Consider the following 22,105-nt stretch of genomic DNA (forward strand, 5'->3'; position numbering starts at 1 on the left):
TGTTAGTCTAAACCTAACCTCATGTCTTTGATTATAATGCACTGTCCATCAAAGGGCTTCTGTTATTGATAGATATATTGCACTCCTTCTGTGTGGTGCAGCAAATGTGAAATATTTTTTTTAAAACAAAAGCCATAAATTTAGTGAAAGAAGACCACGCAGTATAAAAAAACCATTTATTTTCATTTGCAAATACAAAGAAAATGTGGTAATTTCTCTCACACCCCACAGACATACAAGATTTTAATATACAGAAAAACAAACAAACAGGGAAGTTTGTAATACTGCTTCATAAGTTGTATGCACAAAAGAATGGCTGCAGTTTAATGCATGAGAGAAATGTGCTCCATCAGAGTAAATAGTCATGTTCAGGGGATAACACTGAGCCCAGGTGTAGGACTGTGGTGCTGTTTGTCTCTGTGCTGGTCCGTACACCACTGCCTGAAGCTCTGCCAGGATCCTGATCAGAGTCTCCTCCTCCTTCCTGGTGTTGCTCCTGGCTGATCAGATGATCAAAAGCGAAGTCATCTGAGTCCACTGGTCCGGACGATGTAATTGAAGATTCTGCTGCTTCCTGCTGCTGCTTGGCGATGAAATCTGACTGAAACAAGGCCTGAATCTGGGAGAGGAAGGGGTGTCCCTCCTCATCTGGGAGATGCTCCAGGTATCTAGCCAGGGATGACAACATCTAAAGGGAGGAGGTTTAGTGAAATGGGATGACAATAGCAAAAGGATAGGTAAAAAGGCAAAAAAAGAAGTTGTCAGGAAGTACAGAATTGTGAGACTGACCTTTTCCAAACAGGTGAGATGAGAATCCTTCCTGAAAAGTCTGTCCATCTGCACACTCCTGACCAGATTAAGGGATTCGTAGTTTAGACACACAACCAAAAATATCACAAGAAAATGGAATCAGCATTTGAATGGCGACTACAGGCTTGAATCTCACTCACCCAGGTGTTTGACAGTATTTCTGGATGATCCACTGAGCTCTCCTCATTGTCTGGACCCAGTCTGGTATGTCTGGTGATGTCAGGAAGTCAAATCTATAGGGCAGCTCTATGGAGGAAGAGAGAGACACTGAGCCAAAGATTTGACTTATATTGCCATTTTGATTTCAAACGCTCTCAATCCCAAATGAAATACTGTGTGCGACAGACGTACTCTGAGGGCTGGAAGCCTCCATGCTCTCTTTCACCAACAAACAGGTGGTTTGTGAGTGGGCTGATGGATTGGCTGGGTCATACGGGCTCACTATCATCCCAATGAAGGGGGCTCCGCCACGTGAGAAATAATTCTGGGTCAATCAGCACACAAGAAATGCAGTACAGATACAGATAGACACAGATCAAATTGTACGTAGTGTCTCTCATCCTTTCATCTTACCTGGAACTGGTCCTGTGTGGTAATGTCCCGCATTGAGGGGTTCGGGTGGAAAGAGGGATGTGAGTGGTACCAGCCCACCACACTGAGGCCCAGGGACGACAGCACGTCACAGGCCTGCGTCTGAGACACCGGGTCCATCTCACACTGTAAACCTGTACTTACACTGTTACATGGCTCTGCTGCACAGATCTACACACAAAACAGGGAACAGTAACTTCAAAGTGTCTAGGCAATTCATTATTTATACTCATCTTTTACAGTTGTTTTAAAGCCTACCTTCAACACTTTTTCCTCCTCATTAAAAGTTCCACCTAGCAGACCTATGACTTCCCCGTGTGAGACATGGGCATGCTGAGGATCACAGTGGATTTAATTGATTTAGAAACAAGTCAAAAAAGTTCATAAGCTCATGGTGAAGACTAGTGTTAATTTTGTCTTTTTAGTTTTAGTCGTGTTAAATGCCCTTATTAGATTTTGTCATATGTAGTCCATCATATACTATTTTTTTGGCACAGTTTACAGTAGCCAACTAAAAGTCTAAATGAAACCTAAAGTATTTTAGCCGACTTTTAGTTTATGCAACTCAATTAAGTCTTTCGATAGGTTTTTTTAGTCTTTGAAAGTAGATTCATTTTAATTAACATTTCAGTCAATCTCATCTAACTAAAAGATGTCATTTTAGTCCTTTTCTCACTCATCTCACAAGACTTGTTATTTTCACCTGATGAAGTTGCACATGTTAAATGATTAGGAATGAAGCATTGCTAAAGGTGCCTGGTCTGATACTCACAGAAATATATACGGATATTGAATGTGTTCTAGTTTTCATATTTTATTTTGAACCAACTTGATTCAACAACTGAGGCCCTTTAAAGCAGTGAGGGCAGGACAGACAAGAAAATATTTAGAAACCATTTTTTTGGTTGCCTAAAGTACATAACAATCTTTCTGATCGGATCTGGAATAAAAGTAGTTTGATTAAAAAAAGCCTGAAAGAAAAAATAATACATTTGAAAGTTCAGCCTGCTTGTGTTAAATAAAAACAAACTGATCTGAGGGAGGTGAAAGAAAGAAATGAGGCTTGAAAAATACTATTTCTGTTGTTTTGATGTAAAATAGGGAAAATAGAGGTCTCTGAAATTATCAGGTCAAGAGAACACCTTCAGTATGTGTGTTTGTGTGTGGAGCATACCATGTCCATGATGAGAAGAGTCTCGGCACACACAATAACCTGGAACGGTTCCTGGGAGAATGGGAAAGAAGAGTGTGATAGAAAAAAAAAAAAAAAAACATACACAACTGATGAATGCTAAGAATCCCACTAACCTGTACGTATTCCCCAAAAGACTTGCAGGGAATCAGCTGGAAGGGATCAAAGGACCTGGTAGGAAGAGTGACACCAGAAGTGCTTATAAAATATATGTAGAAGGACAAGACTGTGAGGAATACAGGACATGCTGCATGAACCCATCCTGCTCACCCTCTGTATCTGGACATCTTGCAGGGTTTAGGCTGCGTCTTCATCTCTTTTCTCCGCAGAGCAAGTTCCTCAGCACTAAGATGCTGATGGAAACAGGGTCAGTGAATATGTTTGCGACTCTGCAACAGTGAACAATAATGGCATGTGTGTGCTTTCAAACCTCATATGTTTGTCCCTCCAAATCCTTCGCGTCACACCAGTTTCCCCATACGTCCCTCACACGGCGTTTCCTAGTCCGCTACAACCAATCAGCAGTTACCTAAAAGCCTTACAAGCTTGTAGTGGAAATAACTGGGCTTTAAATATCAGAGGTTATGAGCACCTACCATGCTCTGTAGTCTCTGGGCAAGTTGATAAGCCTCCAGTACATCTTTAGCCACCTTATGCTTGGAGCGGTCCACCACCTTTGGACGATTATACACTGCTTGCTCTATGAGAGAACAGACAGCTCCAAGTGAAAACTGGTAGATAAAAAGATAAAAATAAAATAAATAGCAAATGAAAGTAAATGCTGCGATAAGCTCAACAATGTTACCACAGTTGAAGTTGATGGCACCGATCAGCTCCAGGTAGGTGTGTATTCTCCCAATACAGTTGACGTCTCCACAGTTCTTCAGGCCCGGGCGAACAGATGTCTTGTTCAAGTACTTTGGTTTGCTCTTCAACCTGGGGAACAAAGACATTAAAAACCCACATCATCTGCATAGCTGTTGTGTGATTTAGAAACCAATCAACATCAACTTTTCAGACAGTACTACAAGTAATGGTTCAGTAGGTATCTGTGGGACCATGGATGGGATTCTTCTAAACTGATGTGAGCAGCATAACAGTAAAAGTGTCCTGGCCTGACATTGTACAAGGGGCGATAGCAGCAACGGCAACAGGTCTGCTGCGACTTGTAGGGAATACACACATGTATGTGCATGAATATACTCTGCAAGTGCATGGATATACATGTTAATGTGTGTTAGCACACTGAACAGCAGCCTCTGGCATTTTCGTTTTTTTTTCTCTACTGTACTGATTTTGGTACCAAGACATTTTAATGGCATTGGTAGTAACTATTTCTGATATGGTGACATCCCTACGGTTCATACCATTGATCCAGGATGTAGTTTCTGATCTTTAAATATCTTTCAGGAGTCTTGGATGGCCGTCCCTCAAAGAACTCTGGGATAGCTTGTTTCTCATACTCAGTGATGGTCTCTTTGTCCATGGTGATCTCCTGCTCTGGTACTTTTAGCTCCTCCTCGTCCTCATCCTCAGTCTCCTCTGCATCAGCCGGGTCTTCTTCTGAGCCCTGACTTAGGGCTTGCTCAATCTTATCAGAAGACTCTGGGAGGCAAAACATGACAGAATTTTTAACAATAGCAATTTAGAGTAAATGCAAATAAAAGAATGGGCGTGATGATAAGAAATGCAGATTGCTCATACCATCACTGCAGGCTTCTTCTAGTTGATCAGTCTGTGCTGAGCTCTGAATCTGGGAGATCTGACTATCATGCTCATCATTCACTTGTTTAGAGTCTGACTCACTCTCTGTCTGAGGCCCCTTTAGCGAAGGCCACGCTGTCTTGTCATTCTTGGTGACAACAGCTTCTTTAGAGACAGACAAAAAAGATGAATGTTGATCACTTTGTGGAGAAATAGAGATGCAGTTGTGGTGACCCTTTGTCTCCTGAGTGCTGTCAACCTCTTCCTGCATCTCTGTGGGGCTGCCTGTCTGACTCTTGCTATCTATCAGCTGGTCTGGCTCTGTTTTGACTGCAGGTTGCCATTTATCACCAGCGTCATCATCATCACTTAAGCCATCAGTGACATCCACATCCTCATCTTCATTGTCAGAGAGCTTCTCTATGCGGACAGTGTTGGTCAGAGTTGATGTATCTGTGGATGTGGGCTGAGGGGGGTGCAGGAGTGCTTCGGTAGGTGGAATTGTGGGTTCTGATTTTGCCTGAAAAACAGATAGAGTTTTTAATTGCCTTCATTATTTTCAAAGCCTTTCCAAGGAATGCATTCTGGCTGTGTGAAAAACACTTCTTCAGAAACAGTTCATTATTTAAACATGTAGCCCTGAGAGCTGCTGTATGTGGTGGAAGCGTTTCCTCACCTTCTGTTTAAAATACTGCCTGGCATAGCTCTTCACCTGAAGAACAGTGCGACTGTCCAAGAATGTGGCAATCTTAGTCCACCTTCGACCAAATTTAGCCTGTGGGAAAAAAAAAAACAAACTATATTAATATATTCAATCAATGCATGTATAATGCACTCAAATAAACTTGACAGTCTAGATAATGCATGCTAATAGTCTGAGGACTGAGAAATGTTGGCTGTAACATTACATAAGTTATGGTTGTTGGACAAAGAGCAAAGCCAGAGCTTACTAGTCCTTCTTCAAACAGGTCTTTCTCCTGCTTTGACCAACGGGAAGAGGCTCCAGAGGCTGCAGCTGAGGTCTTGGCAGGAGAGCTAAACACCCAACACAAAGGAGCAGGACAAAAATGTTGACAATGTGAAGAAGGGGTGCATTCTGCTAATATGAATGCTGAATAAAGATTAGACTTACTTTTTTACCCGGGGCTTGGTGCTAGCATCACTTTCCCAAATATGATTAGGTATCTTCTTACCTGTCAGGTAGTATCTACAAGAACGGGTCAGGGCAAACAGATATGGTAGCAACTGCTTTCCAAACTATGTACTGTCAGGTCCATAAATATTTTGACATTGACACAACTTTCTGCATTTCACCTCTTTACACCACCACAATGTATTTGAAATGAAACAATCAAGATGTGCTTTAAGTATTAATTTCAAGGCATTTACATCCAAATCAGGGGAAAGATGCAGGAGTTACAACACATTTTATATGTGCCCTCCATCTTTTAAGGGACTAAAAATGTGTGGTGAACCATCTGAATGAAAGTAGGCGTAGTTTGTTTCTGGTAAAATGACTTTGTGTAAATATTATCCAAAGCCAGGTCGCTGAGCCCTGCTGGGTGTCCTCAGGTCGTGTGGTGTGTTCACGGTCGGTCAAAGGATACTGCTCCTCTAGCAACATCCTCTCTATCGCCTCTCTGTTCTCCGGGCTGATGGAGCTGTCAAGTTCCCACGGCTGCACAACAGAGACACACACTTAGTGTAACACAAAAACTTCACAGTCGGACTGGAACCAGCAGGATTCACTAACTCATACCAGCGTCCCGGCGCTGCTGGCCCACCCGGACTGCAGGAACTGCTCCTGGACCAGACCGGCTCCGTCCAGCTCCCTGCTAGAAACGCACACAGCTCGTCAGTGAACACATCACGGAGAGTCGGAGTACCGAGGAGCTAACACACACACACACACACACACACACACACACACAGTCCCACAGCTTAGCTCAAAAACAGCAACCCTGCTTTCAGGACTACAATACCAAGGTCCGACCGAGTACATGTACATGGACTGACTGCAACAGGTGAGCGGGCTTACTTCATATTGCTCCCGGTCTCGTATCCTTCGATGTCAACATCCACCTCGTCCTCCATGTTTCTAAAAACATAAACAGAGGAGAGGAGGGAAGGAGAGGGGCGATGACCCGGAAACAGTGTTCAGCTTTGCTCACAGCGCCCCTGGTGGCCGGAAGGAGTACAGCAGCGACTGTCTGCTGTGATGTTCATCTCCCCCTTTTCACTTCACAGTTATATTAGGTGATATTATACATTTATATAAAAAACACTTTAATTTGGTGGCGGGTGTTTATTTATTCTGCATCAGACTTATTGCACACAGATCTCTTATACAATTGCAGTGACTGGTAACATTTATTTGAAAAACAAACATTCAGTAAAATGATTTTTTTTAAGACTATAACTCCCCTGTGCTTTGAGGGAATCAACATCCTTTTTTTTTTTTTTTTAAACTAATTCACAATGTGATGTCAACCTTTCCAGTTGTAAATGACTGTGCAACATCTCCAGCACCTGAGGGCAACATAATGAATGATGACTTTCAGGGATCCAAACCAGTCCCACATTCTTGATATCACTTTGTGGCTGTCGGTCTGTCTCTGCAGTTAATATGTGAACGTTTTTCTTTTCTTGCTGGAGGGTTAATTTTGAATGTGTGCACCTAATATGAACCACATACACAAAAAAGCCCAAGGCATAGTGAAAGACGACAAAAAAAGGGTTTATTTAGAAATTCACAGTTTCTAATGGCACTACAGTTACTGTAGTAACTCACTCCTGCTCAAAAATACTGTGCAGCTCTTTAGAGTACTCACAGACAGAAAAATAGGGAGGGAGAGAGAGAGAGAGAAAGGATAGCACTTGACATATAAGGTAAGAAAAACAAGAAAGGCATGAGTCATACAAAGTGCACTGAGCTCCTAAAACCTCTCACCAAGGACTTTCACCTTATTCACTGTGTTATGCAGATAAGTAGATTCAAAAGTAGTCTCTCATAACACAGATGCTCAGACATAGATCAACAGCAAATTAAGAGTCACTGTTACACACATCCAAACATATCATACACATTCAAAAGGGTGAAAAAAAAAATCAACTCACTATTTGCTCAGTTTGTGGAACAAAAAAAAAAAGATCACATTAATAGTGTTTTGAATTATAACCCATCTTCGCTGCATTCCCTTTATTTAACAGCAATTCATGTCTTTCTCATCACAGATCACATTTATCATCCAAGGTGGGGGAAACATATGAAGTCAACGAGCAGTGACATGAAAATAAACAACTGAGTTGATGCACAATGACAGTGCAGACAGAAAGATCAGCTATTTAGATAAGCATGCATTTAGATGGGTAAAGGATTTCGATACTCTAATGTGTTCCCATTTTAGAGTGGCGAATAAAAGTAAGAGGAAGTCGTGCAATGGGTTCAGAGGTGACCCTGGTGGATGAAGATACGCAGAGACAAAGCAGCACTGCAGAAGCTGATCAGATAAGACTCTCATGAGAGCGTTAAATTAGACAGTCCTATGTCTCTGTCAGAATGTACAGAAGCCCAACCACAGACCCAGTCAGAAATTGCACACATACAGAAAGATACTTTAAATCTCCTGATTTAAAAAACAAACCAAAAATTGTGTACCTCCTTTTCACATGTGAACACGTTTCAAATATTCAAAGTTTAGTCATGAGTCATAAAATTAGTTAGTTCACCTAATATAGATGGTGAAACAAACACACAGAAGACAGGACATGAACAGCTTAGCCCTTCCCACTACCTCCAACCACCCAGCAGCTCTGAACCTATTCAAGAGCAGCAGCGTGATGATCCACATACGCATGTTCTGTTAACAATCAATAGTTACATTTCATGTCACTGTCTTGTTTGATGCAAAGGACAGTTGACTGTTGGCCGACTGAGGCAAACAGAATTATATGCAATGTTATATCTGAGCTCATGATAAAATGTTACAAAGAAAAGGTTGGATGAGCCGTCCATCGGGACCCTGTGTCATTTCCAGTGAGTAAATGTCAATGTTATACACCCACATGGATTAACTACTGTGACGCTGCGGGACTGAGAGACTGGCAAGCCAGCATCTATCTTATAAAAATCTGTAGTACTTTAAATAAATAAATACATAAATAAAACTGATCTGTCAGACTCAACTGCAGGGTCCCAGTAGGGTGTGCATATCTATGCGTTTGTGTGAGATGGAAGTGTAAACATTCAGCTGTGCTAATCAGCGTCTATCTGCGGTACGCCTCCATAGCACACCACAAACAATAATGAGGAGCATGGCTCAGGAAAAAGAAAAAATAAGCCTGGCTTTGGCCTGTCTAAGCCCAAGGTGATATTTTCTATCCTCACAGAGAGGCCTCTAACAATACAATCTTTCCTCATTTGGTGTGTGAACAACCTTTTTGGGCCCAGCCCAAACTAAACAAGCAGTGAACGTGCAGGATCTACAGGCTGCTGCTGCTGTATTTGTAACATAAGATTTAGTAAAAAAAAGACTACTGCGTAAAGACAGTTCCACCCCACTCCAATGTGTTTTCTTCATTCAGCTCTGATGGTCAGTTTGGAGCAGACTGACAGAGACAGAGGAGAGTCTGGTGGACATGAATGTTTAACAGTGGTCCCATTACAAACACCTGCAGTCATGTTAGAATGCAATACTAAGACAGAATGGATAAGATAAACAGATGGCGATGGCTGACAAGAGGAAAATGAGGATAAGAGAAGTAGTTAGTCATGCGCCACAGTTTTCTCACAGTAACACAATTCATCCCAAAAGATCAACCTAATTCTTCTTGATGCTCCCTTTAGGTGAAGGAATGTGGAGTCGAGGCCAGCACCTCTCCTCACTGTGCTCAGAGTTGGAGGGGACAAAAGCTGTCATGGGACAATGTGCTTCCATGTTAGAAAAAACTTCTTCTTAAACACACTTTAATGGATTTGACTTCTATTAATGATTCACTCCCCACCGCTGTGTCTCTCTCTCTGTCCACACCAACAAAGGTATTTAGCATTAAAAGGTCTAGAACAGATATAAAGGCACGTAACCGTAAACAGGTCTTTGACAGGAGTGGATGAGGACTGGATGATGTTGAGAGCTACTGCTGCCACAGCCACATCAGTTCCACGGTCGGCCTGGGTGCTCATGGGAAATGTGGTTCTTTGGGATGCAGAAGACCTCATGTCCACACAAGTCTGCTACCATATACTCAGCGTGTATGTGTGCATGTGTGATCATGTGGATAAAGTTGTGTAAATGTGAGGTGGGAATTCATCAGACATGCCCGGTAACTGCTGTCACCCTGATGGTTCCTACGCTGATCTCCTTGTTTCCCTTCATTAGCTGCTGCAGGCTGGGCAGAGAACTGACACCCCCTCCAGACACATGTGGAAACTGCAGCTCTGTCTGCCGTGACTTCCGTCGCTTGGTGGAGCGTTTCTCCTGACGGGACTTGGCTGGGGGCTGCTGAAGGGGATAACTCAGGCTGAGGCCATTGCACAGCCCCGTGGGAGGGAAGGTGGGAGAGGGAGGGGGAAGGCGGCTTGTGTAGGACTCCTCAGAGTGGGTGGATGAGCAGCAGCTGCTGGTCTCTGAAGGGATCTCTTTAGAACTGCAAGTGGGCAATGATGACGACTCCTTTGTTGAGGTGAAGGCAAGTTGGGGGGGAGGGGGAGCAGGGGGAGGAGGGGGAGGAGGAGGAGGAGGAGGAGGAGGAGGAGGAGGCAGTGCAGGGAGACATGGGTGGAAGCCATTACACTTAATGCTCCCATTTGTGAGTGAAGCAGGTGGATCGGATGCCTTCAGGGTCTCAACCTTGTCCAATGACTTTGTCTTGCAGCGTTTTTTCTATAGAAAAAAACAAACAAAAAAACAACAGAGAGAGAAAATTATTAAGAAAAATATTCAAATAAAGCCAGTTTACATCTAACAGTGTGAAGTCAAATTAACCACTTTTGTGCTTGACACAGATGTCACAAACAGGTCAGACAAGGGTGGGAACATTGGATAGGGAATGACAGACTCCTGGATTAATGTCACTAAAAACTACTTGTCTCAATGCTTACAATTGACACTATTGCTGTGCTAAAATATGTATCAGTCAAGACTTCTTTTATCCCACAGTGTCAGCAAACAAGTGGTTAACAGACATATCAGGTGTACCGAGAGGGCTGAACACCCATCAGCTCGTCAACGCACTTATGTTAAAGACTGACTGACACTAGAAAACAACACAGGACTCAAAGTAAGGGTGGCCGTCAGCCAACAGCACCAGTTGGAACAGACACTGTACCTTTTTCTCTGGAGAAAACCTTAGAGGTTCTACAATGTACAAGTCATCTGGACCTACTGGGGAGGGGAGAAAGGGGTCAGGTTAATGATGGAATGGGAAACAGGAATACATTCATGTATCAAGCATGAAGTGACCTTGCAAGTAGTTTTATGAATTAAATCACAGTCAAATGTCTGCATAGACGGTATCGCAAATAGTTTCACAAGAGTAAAAAAAAACTACATTTAAACTCACAAAAAAGCATTGTGTTAGTTTGTTACTTATTACTACTTGCAAATGTCTACCATGAGCCAGCAAAGCATCGTGGTCTATTATTATACTTCTTAAGCCTGCATGTGGGCACAAGCTGGCAATGACAGCTATTTGCCCTCAAGGGCAAACAAACACACGCACGCGCACGCGCGCACACACACACACACACACACACACACACACAGTTGAGGGATAATGAACAGCAGAGGGAGTTTTAGGTTTCATGAGTAAAAGCCTTCATTCTTTTATTGCTCGCTCAAGTCTCTGTGTTGCTTAGGGCACCACCAACACCATGGATATCAGCCACTAAGAACGGCCATGTGTAAGAGCAAACAATGATGATATAGATATAAGGAGAGCTGGAAAAAGTGGGCATGGCTTCGATGTGGACAGTTATACCTCAAGGGCTGCAGCAGTGTGACATAGCTTGGCTTGATAGGGTCTACAGTAATAACAATGGCAGCTTTGCAGTGAGCTATGTATCAAGTTTCAAAGCTGCTTATGAAGTAATGGCAATGGCAGAGGAAGACACAAACAGTATTACAATGAACTGGGAGAGTGACCTTGGTACAGTGTGTACATGTGTGTTCTTAGAGTGGGTGCGTGGGTGGAGGGGTCTTACCTTCTGTAGAGGACAGGTGGAACGACTTGGAACGTACCAGCGGACAGGCAACCCTCCTCTTCAGGCTCATATCATCGTAAGAGGAGAAGCATCTAAAAAAAGAAAATAATGTCACTCCATTCTGTTTGGGACCTGAGGGTCTCAGCAGGGAGGCTCAGATACTCCTCTCCTCAGCCACCTCCGCCAGCTCGTCTAAGAGGATCCCAAAGTGTTCCCAATCCCATCAACAGATGGTTCCTGCCCAGATGAGCGTGCCTGGGACACCTCCCCTGGGAGGAACCTGGGAAGCATGCAAAACAGATGCTCTAACCACCTTGACTGGCCCCTCTCAATGGAACAGCAGCTCTACTTTGAGCTCTTCCCAGATGTCCTAGCTCCTCACCCTATCTCTATGGCTGAGCCCAGCCACCCTACGGAGGGAGTTCCTTTTGGCTGCTTTTATTTAGAACCTTGTCCATTTAGTCACTACTCACAGCTCATGACTAGAGCTGAGTGTTGGAACGTAGAAGAATCGATAAATCTTCACTGCAACAGACCAGTTTGATCCATTTGATCTGTGCTGATCCATATGTCCATCTACTGCTCCATTTTCCCCTCACTTGTGAACAAAACCCAGAGGTACTGACCAGGAATGGGTCTGACTTACTCCTGGCAATGTGAACCAGGCTCCTATCTCCGAGAGTGCAGAGTTTGAATGGCCTGTAGTAGCGGGCCATACACCCCATACTCCTGAAGTACCCACCAAAGGATACCTCAAGTCATGCTTAAGCCTTCTTCATATCCACAAAACACATGTAGACTGGCAAGTAGACTGGTCAAGCAAACTCCCACCCCCCCCCCCCTTGTGAGGGTAGAGAGCTGGTCCAGTGTTCCAGAGTCTGGTAAAAAATTCCAATATAATTGATGTTGGGAAGTATCTGAGCTGCGTTGGACGCAGGACAGGAGTGAGAGTATTCTGCTTGAGGACAAAAAATTAGGTGATGCAGAGGCAGAACTGAGGGTCGTTGACTAATGAATTAAAAGTCAATTGTACAGAGATAAAAATTTGTATTTGAGACAAACCTTTTAGGACTGGGGTAGTGATTGCTCTTGGGGAGGGCCACAGCAGTGGTGCTGGGGTTGGGAGAGGAGCTGCGGCAGCACTGCAGACAGAGCAGAAGGCCCAGAGAGAGACACAGGACTAGAGAGACTACCAGGTAGCTCTGACGATCAGATACCTGCAGATAAGAGTATCAAAATGAAAAGCTGAGCCAGTCGTATACATCTGAGACATTATGACTGTCTGAGCATAAATACAGCATTAAACATTTTTTTAACAGCTGGTGGTGGTAGGACAAAAAAAATTATCTGAAAGGTTATATACTTTTGTTTCTGGTCAAGCAAGCTCCCAACTTTGACCCAGCAAAATTGACTGGGTCAAAGTTGTTTTTAATAAGCCTGATTTTGATTTAACCCTGTGTGCTCATGTATGATCCAACCACTGTTGCATTTCAGGGTATGAAGAACCAGATTTCTATAGGCCAATATAAAATCAACAACTCATACTCAAAGTTGCCTTAAAAAAAAAAAAAAAAAAAAACAGAGTTGTGTGTTTGGGGTAGAGATTCATCACATTCCTCTCTTTTGAAGTAACGTTTTTTTTTTTAGGCTTTTAGGTGAAAATCTCAGTTTTTGGCAGCTGCTTTCCAGTCAGCTCCAAATGCTTCTTTTTTATAAACCCCCATATTTACTAATTTCTAGGAAACTACATTGCTCAGTCAAAACAAGTAACTGTTTGTTCTAGGTCAAGGCCAGTGGGCTTTTTCCATTTGAAGTTACCCATTATATACAGAAGATTTTCAGTAAAAAGAACAAACAAACACACAGCTTCACACACAATTTCCAATCACTGTGTAAGCAGCAGGAAAAGAAATAGTGTGACTTCTTCTTGACGTGTGCAAGTGACCTCTCTTTGCAGCTGGCCGACTGCAGCAGTGAGATTCAACATCAGTTTGGTGACATTCTCCAGCTGGCTCTGCAGGACCTGGATGGATTCTGTCTGCCTCTGGTCCTGGAAATATGTACAGAGGAGACAAAGAACAACAGTTACACAGCTGTTGGTAAATACTGCCAAATACTACCTCCTGTTGATCAATTATTTTATTTCTGATTGCAAAATAAAATAAAATAAAATAAAAAGACCTGCTCTTCGGCAATGCGAGAGGTGTTCTGCAGTTTGATGATGGTCTTATTGAATGCTCTTTGCATCTCTTCCATCTGCTTACGGTACCTGAACAAGACAAATGCAAAGGTCTATAAAAAAAAACTTTTCTACAGTGTAAACATTGAGTTCATGTTCATATGATAAAGCATATACTAAACAATTATTTTTACTTGATTTAAAAAAGTGACATGCACACGTGTCAGTCACATTAATATTCCAATATTACTCATAAAATGAAAATGTTTTTACATTTTGACATGGGCAATGTAAAGTGTTAAATATTCAAAATTTCGCCTTTTTTCCTAAATGTCAAATTTTTCAATGAAGATGTGATATGACAGGATTATTCCGATTTAAGAAGCATGTTTACCATCAGCTCTGTGTGTCGCATACAAACTAGGGCTGCAATGAATCAAAACTGTGATGATTGCAATACATTTGGTTTTGCATATTGTACATATTGTGTATATCTTCATATTAAGAAGAATTAAATGCAGTCTGAATTTTCATTCACCATATAAAAAACAGTGGATGAATTGTCTATTAAGAGCAAAAAAGGAAATATGTGTATGTAGTGCAAAAAAGTGATTGTATCCAGTAGTTTCACCTCTGGCTGAGCTCCTCCAGGTATCTGCTGGACAGACTCATGTTCATCTCCAGAGCTTTGATCCTGTTGTTCAGCCTCATGAACACACTCTCTTTCTGGCTGGAGCCGTGGACTGCTCCGCCATTCAACACGCCATTCCCATTTACTGCCCCACCATTGTAATCTCCTCCGTTCTGCAACTCTGCATAGAAGTCTGTAGCTGTGCGGTGGATATTGCCATTTCCATTAGTGCTCAACAGGTCATCATCCACTGTGTCCTCCACCCGCTGGGGCTCTCCGGTCTGAGTGGGAGAGTCCGCCTGCTCCCCCTGAGTCTGAGGAACCTGGACACTGCGTCTTTGTGAGTCCCCGCTATCTGAGACTGACTTAACTGCATCTGTGTAGGTGTCAGTCATTGGGACAGCTGCTGGTAATTCAGTGGGAGGGGAGATAAGGTCTTCAGGTCTTGATGCAGTGGGAAGGGGCTGAACAGGCTGTTCTTTAATAGGAGGAACCACAACACCAGGAGAGGCTGTCTCAAAGGGGATTTGCTGTAGGGGAGAGCTGACGGCAAGGGTTGGAGTGGCACTGCTGGCCAATTGTGTCTCTGGCATGGAGTCTGCATGAAGGGATGGAGTGAGGACTGGGTCGAGGGCTGCCTCTTTGATGGGGGGAAGCAAATTTTCTTCGTGGGTGGGTGTCGGCCGCATCACAGAACTGTGGGTGTCTGAGAAACTCTGAGGAGGGATGGTGGCAGTTCTACTAGGCTCTAGGAGGATGTCAGGCTCTGGAGTGTGTGCATCAGCAATGTGAGTGTTGAGATGTGTGTGAGCAATGTGTGCTTCACCCAAAGATTTTCCCTCATTCTGACCCTTAAAAGTCACTTCAGGCTCCAGCTCTTTTTCAGTTGGGGGGAGGACTTCTTGTGGGGGTGTGGGCAGAGGGACAGGGATCTGTGGCGGTGTGTGTGTGTGAACAGGGGTGTTTGCATCTGCTTGTGTCTGTGTTTGAGAGTTCATCTGCCTCTGCCTGAGGCTACGGAGTCTCTCCTTGGCCAGCCGGGCAGAACACCAGCGATGGAGCAGCTCTGGCAGGGTAGCCATGCAGGACAGAGACAAGGAGGAGACGCATGAGAATGGACAGTATGTCTGGCTCTCCCGCTGGTTCCTGTCAGACTCTTTCCTCATCTCCTCCTCTCTCTTCTCTTCCTCCTCCTCTTCCATCAGGGTGACAGTGGACTGTCTGGGCTCTTCATCCTCCTCTTCCTCTACCAATGTGACAATCTGTCTGTCCTCATGGGAGTTGGATGAGGAGGAGGAGGAGGAAGGTGTGGAAGAATCCCTGGAGACAGAGTCCTCCTGGTGAGCAGGCTGCACTGGTTCTGCAGATTCAGGTCTGAGGGGAAAACATTAAATTTAGAGACACTTTCAAATTTAGAGAACTTTATTGTTGTTCTGTATTATTGTTTTTCTTTGGAAGGCTGTATATCATTCTTGATTTCATATATCTGTGATATATAAATCAAATCAGAGAGATTTGTTTGTCTTTTATTGTTCTTACTCTGTAGAGTCGTGAGGTGTTTCAGCAGGTTTAGCCTCAGTCTCAGTGCTCCCTTCCTTTTCATCTCCCTCTACTGTTGTGTTACCTGACAGTTGGACAACAAAACAACATTTAGGTGTGATAACACTTCACTGTTGTTTCAAATTGCAATGACTCGCATAACTTCAGATGCACGGTGTAGAGCAAATCCATGCTCTGTGTGACTGCCAATGTTTGGAAAAGTCAGAAAAAAGTGAAGCAGTATAGACCAGTTAAAAATGAGTCCTCTTCTGGACTGTGTGTGTATTTTTGTACAAGCGTTTCATTGTTCTTTTTGTTTTACTTCAACGCAAAGCATGTGGCAAATTTTGACCACTTTTGAAACTGTGTGGCAAACAGAGAGAGGAGCAGGTTTGACATCACAGTTATAATTCATATGAAATCTGCACCAAGAAGTAACACACAGCCAATTTTCTGCTGAAATGCAGCTACAGACCTCCTGCCAACAGCCAAACAAACATCTGGCTCTCTCGGCACATATACACTTGAATGTTTAGGATATCCATATGCTCATACTGTAGGGAAGGAAACCAATTGACCTAGTTTTAGAAGCATATAATCAAAACAGTGTGTGCGAAAAGTGGCAGGCTGGAGACAAATTGAGAGGAAAGACAGGAAGAGTCTCGAATGCTTCCTTACAAGCGTGCAAAAATTGAAATGAGTGTAAAATAGATGAATAGAAGTACACCTGTAAAACAAGCCTTCAGAAATGACAATGACTAAGCCTGAGTGCAATCTACAGTCTTGTTGGTAGTTTTCAAGCCAAAGTTCACTTAACTCACAGAAGATATGGGAGTTTAAGTTCAATTAATTAGGTAATCCACCCACATGTAACATTTTCTACTGTAAACTTAGGTTCGCTCATCAGGGATGTTCCACTTCTCTGATGAGTATCTGCTGATACCAGGTACAGTACTGGATCTTTGCTTAATGTACAAATTTTCATTTCACTGGTGCAATCTTCCAGTGTAACATGTTCAAAATTTTTTTTACTGAAATCTGACATTATACGATTTACCAGAAATCAACTCCTCTTTGCTGCTCTAAAATAGCAGTTTACACAATAAAATGGCAAGACAGACGTGAGGTAAAAAAAGCACCTTAGCGGGCATTTACAAGAAGGATATGAAGGATATGAAAGTGAAGCAGGACTGAAAATAAGGAACTAGTGTAACTAATATTCCACAGAACAGTACCTCCCGTTTCTGGTCCTCTCTCCAGCTCTGGTTTTCCACCTAGCATGTTAGCAGCTATGTTGTTTACCATGTTTAAGATGGCATCTGAAGAAAAAGGACACAAACACACATACAAAGCAGATATTTTCAGTCATTTACATCTAAAAAATTAAAAGGCCACTTGGGGCGAGCCACATTTCAATGAAGCCAGAGGCTTTGACATTTGTCTTCTCTTTCTCTTTTCTGCTGTTGCATTTCTGAACTAAACAAAATTACTTGTCTCTCAAAACCTTTCTCTTGCAGCTTCTCCAATTTTCCATTCACGCCACATGTTCTCAGGTTAAATTCCCCTTCAGAAACTTTTGCGCTACAGTTTTTTGTGATTTTTCTTGTTTGAGACCTTGTGTATATAGTGTCTGTCAGTAAGTCAAGTGAGGGAAGGGCAGCAGTGTGTCTGTGTGCATGTTGGTGTGAATTTATATGAATATGTGAGTCCCAGTGGATTATGATACTGAGGAAACATTCAACAATGCTTCTCTAAGCATTAATCATTATCTGATTGAGTCTGGAAAAGGTATCGCCGTCTGCTCAGCTTTCTGCATCAATAACTGTCAAGAGCCGAACTGGCATACATATATTTTTAAACTCTGCATCCTGCACAAGGTTAATGACATTGAATCTAACGCAGCTCCACTGAAAATGTTCAGGGTTTTGAATTTATCAGGTGTCAAGCTACAACAGAATGACAAACTTTTACCTTGTCAAAGTAAAACAACAACATTTTCACATGCCCTACTTCAAATTGACACAGTAGTGCTCTTCATTAACCCATATTTGATTCTTCTCGATCAGGAAGAATCTAATTTTCTGTTAAAATTGGATGCATTGTTGTATTGTATGTTTATTCTTTATTAATACACAGTGTGTGTGTGTGTGTGGTTTTACACATACTGGTAGCTGAGCCAAGCAGGTTTTTTGAGGATTTGTCCTCTGTTGGTTGGTAACCAGGAGGATAGTCTGAAGACAGAGACAAAGGCAACTTCAGCATATCATAAGTGTTATTCTTTCATTTGAATTTACAATTAAATATAACACGTGGGTCAGGATTGAGAGACTGATAATGTATGGCCAGCAGCAAAAGCCCAGCAGAGATTAACTGGGACTCCATTTCAACATATTTTGTAACTATGTTAGGGAACAACTCTTCTCATATGGTCCCCTGCCAGAGGAGGTTATGTTTATGTTCATATTCATTCATTTTCTTTTCTTACTTGAGTGACTGCATTAGGAATTCAACTAGCAATGTTGAAAAAAAATGAGACAACCTTTGAACAACTTACCATAGTCTTCATCAAGGTACTCTAGCCTTTCTGAAGGGTACTGCGAGTCTGCTATCTCCTCATATTCCTCCACCATGCTGGTACCAAACACCCTACACAAAACACACACACAGGGTGTTACACCTACAGGAAAGGTCCAGTGTTATCAAACAGCAAAAAGAGATGTTACCTTTTTCTAGGGTAACATCTAGAACACTCACATCAGATCTTAAAGAGGTTTGCTTTTTTATTAAGAACATGACAACATTAAGCTCAATAATTGAACAGACTTGCATGAGATGTATCTATTGGAACTAACTGCCACATTATGTAAATAGTTGATAAACAGTGTCTTTTTTTAATTAATTTATTTACAGCACATATGTTCCAGCGCCTATAGAGATATGCTTTCTTAATTCCTCCCTCCAAAGACCTGGTTAAAATGCGACAAAATGATTTAGACCCTCATAATGTGGGAGAGGCATGCAAGTGAATGTGTGTTTGAACAAAAAACAATTACTCAGTTTCTCCGAATCAACATAATAAGCCCCACACTGCTCAAAAAAGATTACACACTACGTTGGAGACACTTAAACTTTGGAGCAAATCTAGTAAAAAGATAAAACACATAAGCTACTTTCTGGATTTAATGAGCACAAGCTGCCAACCATAGAGAGATATAGAGACTTGAAATGCGCATGACTGGTACATGATCCAACAGTGACATACTACTACAGCACAGTTCCTGGCATCATGGCACAATATGTCGTCAATTCACCTTGCAATCATTCTTCAGGATAGTAAGAATATGTGTATTAGTATACATATAATAAACTAATTTAGTTTAACAAAGCAGTATGTGGTTTGAATTAGAAATGCTTCCAGGTTCCTGCAGTGTTTCTATGCCCCTAAAAATAAAGGCCGGTAACTTCAATACTTTTTCCATTGTGGAAAAATGCTTCTGAAAGACTAAACTCTTTCTTTAACCAAAATTAAATTTACATAGACAATGTTCTGTCTTTCATCTATCATTTTTTATTATTTTATTCCAATTTAGATTCCACAAGCCTATTTTTAATTGTCTTGTCTTTTTCTTACCTGATAAGACTGAGGGGACAGAAGTGTTCTGAACCAAAGTGCGAGAGGAGCTCAACCTGCAGGGATAAGTGACCAAATTTTTGATTGAAAACATCATTCACATCGTCACTGCAGACACAATCCCACACCACAAATCCACAATCCAAATCAGGGAAGATGAGTATTAAAATTACCAAGCACTGACAAAATAGTTTGTGTTCATGCTTTACTTGCTAAATATCTTTCACATGCATTAAAGAAGCTCCGCCAAAGATCACTTATTATGATACATGACCATATGCATGAATGTGTTTTAAAGCACATCATGACCTCTGGACAGAGAGAGAAGAGTGCTAACCTTTAGGTACTTGATGAACATCTGATGCGAGACAGGTGAAGGACAGAAAGAGAGAGAAATAAAACAAGAAAAAGAAATCAGTAAAGACTGATTCAAGCTACAAGCAAGTCAAGCATCTGGTTACAGTTGAGCTCTCATATGACCAACACACTGCTGATACGTTGTAAATCACTTTTCAACAATGGGTGAGATACTAAAGAGTAGTTTCTAATCAGCAGACAAAGAGGAGCAAAAGCAGGACAGATGGAGGAACAGTTAAACGGAGGACAGACATGAGACAGACAAGACACATTTTAAAATGGTTAGATAAGAGTGGTGCAGGTGATTCTCAGATTTTGAGACAAAATAAGTTTATGTAATAACTGTCCTTTTTTTTTTTCCATTGAAGACATGAATCACAGTGATCACCCACACATGACACCCACAGTCACCACATAACAAGAACATCTGAGCACAAATCAAATGTAACCAAGTAAAACAAGTAAAAAGAAAAGATAAGCTCAGAAAATATCACATATCAACCTGTGCCAATGAATGTCGTCCCATAATTGACTTATGGATATAATAAAGAGACAAATAATTTCTTGTTGGCAAATTTTTTTGTGTTTTGTTGGTCAGAGTGCACAAACTTTGCACAGACTTGACTGAATAGTCAATCAGTCAATAGGAAGGCTCTATTTGTGACTGAATAAAAAGGAGAGATTCTTTAGTTTGCCATTTTAATGTTACTGCTTTCTGAACATTTTTGGATAGAGAGATGCAGATAGGAATGGCTGGTCAGGTAACTTTATGAAGAGACAGGAATATCAGTTGAAAAATTGCCTGTAGGTCTGAGTGTGAGTGGTTGTTTGTCTCGGTATGTTGATCCTGCAATGGACTGGCGACCTGTCCTGGGTGTACCCCGCCTTACCCCAATGGGAGCTGGGATTGGCTCCAACACCCCCACGACCCGGAAAAAGCTCAGTGGTAGAAGATGGATGGGTGGATGGATGAATGAATGAACTCCTATATTGTGATAGTGATATGTTCATATTTTTGAGATTATAAAGACGTCTAGTTCTATATTAATATGAAATCCCCAGAGACAAAAAACCTGAACTTTGACCTGGAACTACCATCCAACATTGCAGGATTCCTTTTTTTTTTTTTTTTTTTGCACTATTCTCTGTCAGAAAATTGTTATCTTACCTCAATTAGAAGAGAGGCTCACAACCTCTTTTCAGGTTGGCTCAATGACCTGTTGTCACTACTCCAGAGAGAAACTTTGGAGAAGACATATAAATCTCCATTTTCATAGTTTTTGGTTCTTAAGACTACAACTATAACTTTTTGTGCGTATCCGTACTGTTAAAAGTGTCAAATGAGGAACCTTTAATAGAATATTTCTGGGCAAAACACAATCTATAAAAAAATAAAAAAATAAAATAAAATAATCAGCCTCATCTGTGTATCTGCCCTCCAGTTCTTACAGGAGTAACTCTTTCTGGAGTGCACACCCTGACAGTCATCCAGTTAAGGGAGGAGATTCTAAGCAGCAGAGAAGAGCATGGATAATTTCCCATGAAGTCATAAGGTCACCCAGTCATTAAATACTTCCTTGTTCAATCCCACATGTACGTATATTTATCTACTTCGCTGTGATCAAACACCATGAATGAATAGATCCATTGTTTATCTTTTCTCTCCTTAAGGTGTGCATGTATTATTCTGGCAGTAGGAAAAAAAAAAAGTACCTTAACATATTTAGCATAAAGCTGTTCATCCAGTGGGAAGCTCTGGACTATGCGCTCATCACGGGCGTGAAAAGTTCCCAGCTTTACCCACTTGTTGGTTGGATATCTGCAAACAGAGCAAATAAACAGTAAGATACATGTTTCCAGGGGCCACACTGCACTCACAAGAGGACCAGCACATTCTTAAAGGTCCAGCACTATCCAAATTATGAACGGAGGTCTGTACACCCATGCCAGAAATTTGACTCTGTGAGCTGTAATGCAAGATGACAGTGGAAATAAATTGTGGCGTTAAAACCCCAAAAATAACATTGTTTTAACCAGCAATGGTGTTGTTTGATGAGGTTGGTAGCCAGTTTGATGATTTCCCAAAATGAGCGAAGTCTGGGGTTTTTTTTGGGTCCTTTTTCTGGATAAACTACACATTTGATAAAAATGTAAATGCAAGTTCACAAGCAACATCAAGGCTAATATAATCTCAAAATTCTATCCCCATGTCCATCTAATTATTACCACTGTCAAAATAAAGTGCAGATTTAAGTTTATGTTACTGAAAA

At 41.8% G+C, this 22,105-nt stretch overlaps 2 protein-coding genes across 4 annotated transcripts in view; both read right to left on the reverse strand.

Annotated features, from left to right (window-relative positions):
• Window positions 1-162: 162 nt before the first annotated feature.
• On the reverse strand, window positions 163-6,430 carry mysm1 (Myb-like, SWIRM and MPN domains 1). 2 transcript variants are annotated; one of them, XM_029500203.1, is made up of 20 exons: window positions 6,336-6,430; window positions 6,057-6,132; window positions 5,905-5,975; window positions 5,430-5,504; window positions 5,248-5,332; window positions 4,974-5,072; window positions 4,298-4,817; window positions 3,961-4,198; window positions 3,399-3,529; window positions 3,190-3,293; window positions 3,024-3,101; window positions 2,864-2,946; window positions 2,710-2,764; window positions 2,576-2,626; window positions 1,660-1,734; window positions 1,384-1,572; window positions 1,162-1,294; window positions 951-1,056; window positions 790-847; window positions 163-688 (listed from the first exon to the last, which is right to left on the reverse strand). In XM_029500203.1, the coding sequence occupies exons 1-20, from the start codon at window positions 6,389-6,391 to the stop codon at window positions 350-352; spliced, it is 2,622 nt and encodes an 873-aa protein (XP_029356063.1). In that variant the 5' UTR covers window positions 6,392-6,430; the 3' UTR covers window positions 163-349. The 2 variants fall into 2 exon arrangements, with proteins under 2 accessions (XP_029356063.1, XP_029356064.1); XM_029500204.1 differs by having other exon boundaries at window positions 6,057-6,129; window positions 6,336-6,401.
• A 561-nt stretch (window positions 6,431-6,991) lies between these two features.
• The window catches only part of suco (SUN domain containing ossification factor), a 38,803-nt gene continuing 23,689 nt past the window's right edge, over window positions 6,992-22,105 (reverse strand). The window contains exons 11-24 of one of the 2 annotated variants that reach the window (XM_029499752.1): window positions 21,549-21,654; window positions 19,816-19,836; window positions 19,479-19,534; window positions 18,402-18,493; window positions 18,013-18,078; window positions 17,083-17,166; window positions 15,848-15,932; window positions 14,309-15,682; window positions 13,680-13,767; window positions 13,444-13,548; window positions 12,561-12,715; window positions 11,499-11,590; window positions 10,625-10,680; window positions 6,992-10,179 (exon numbers count right to left, since the gene is read on the reverse strand). In XM_029499752.1, coding sequence (XP_029355612.1) covers window positions 9,607-10,179; window positions 10,625-10,680; window positions 11,499-11,590; window positions 12,561-12,715; window positions 13,444-13,548; window positions 13,680-13,767; window positions 14,309-15,682; window positions 15,848-15,932; window positions 17,083-17,166; window positions 18,013-18,078; window positions 18,402-18,493; window positions 19,479-19,534; window positions 19,816-19,836; window positions 21,549-21,654 — 2,953 coding nt within the window. In that variant the 3' untranslated portion in view covers window positions 6,992-9,606. The remainder of the gene's footprint in view (window positions 10,180-10,624; window positions 10,681-11,498; window positions 11,591-12,560; window positions 12,716-13,443; window positions 13,549-13,679; window positions 13,768-14,308; window positions 15,683-15,847; window positions 15,933-17,082; window positions 17,167-18,012; window positions 18,079-18,401; window positions 18,494-19,478; window positions 19,535-19,815; window positions 19,837-21,548; window positions 21,655-22,105) is intronic. The other variant, XM_029499753.1, reaches the window with a different exon arrangement.

The sequence above is a fragment of the Echeneis naucrates genome, chromosome 4, assembly GCF_900963305.1.
Source record: "Echeneis naucrates chromosome 4, fEcheNa1.1, whole genome shotgun sequence".
NCBI classification, from domain to species: Eukaryota; Metazoa; Chordata; class Actinopteri; order Carangiformes; family Echeneidae; genus Echeneis; species Echeneis naucrates.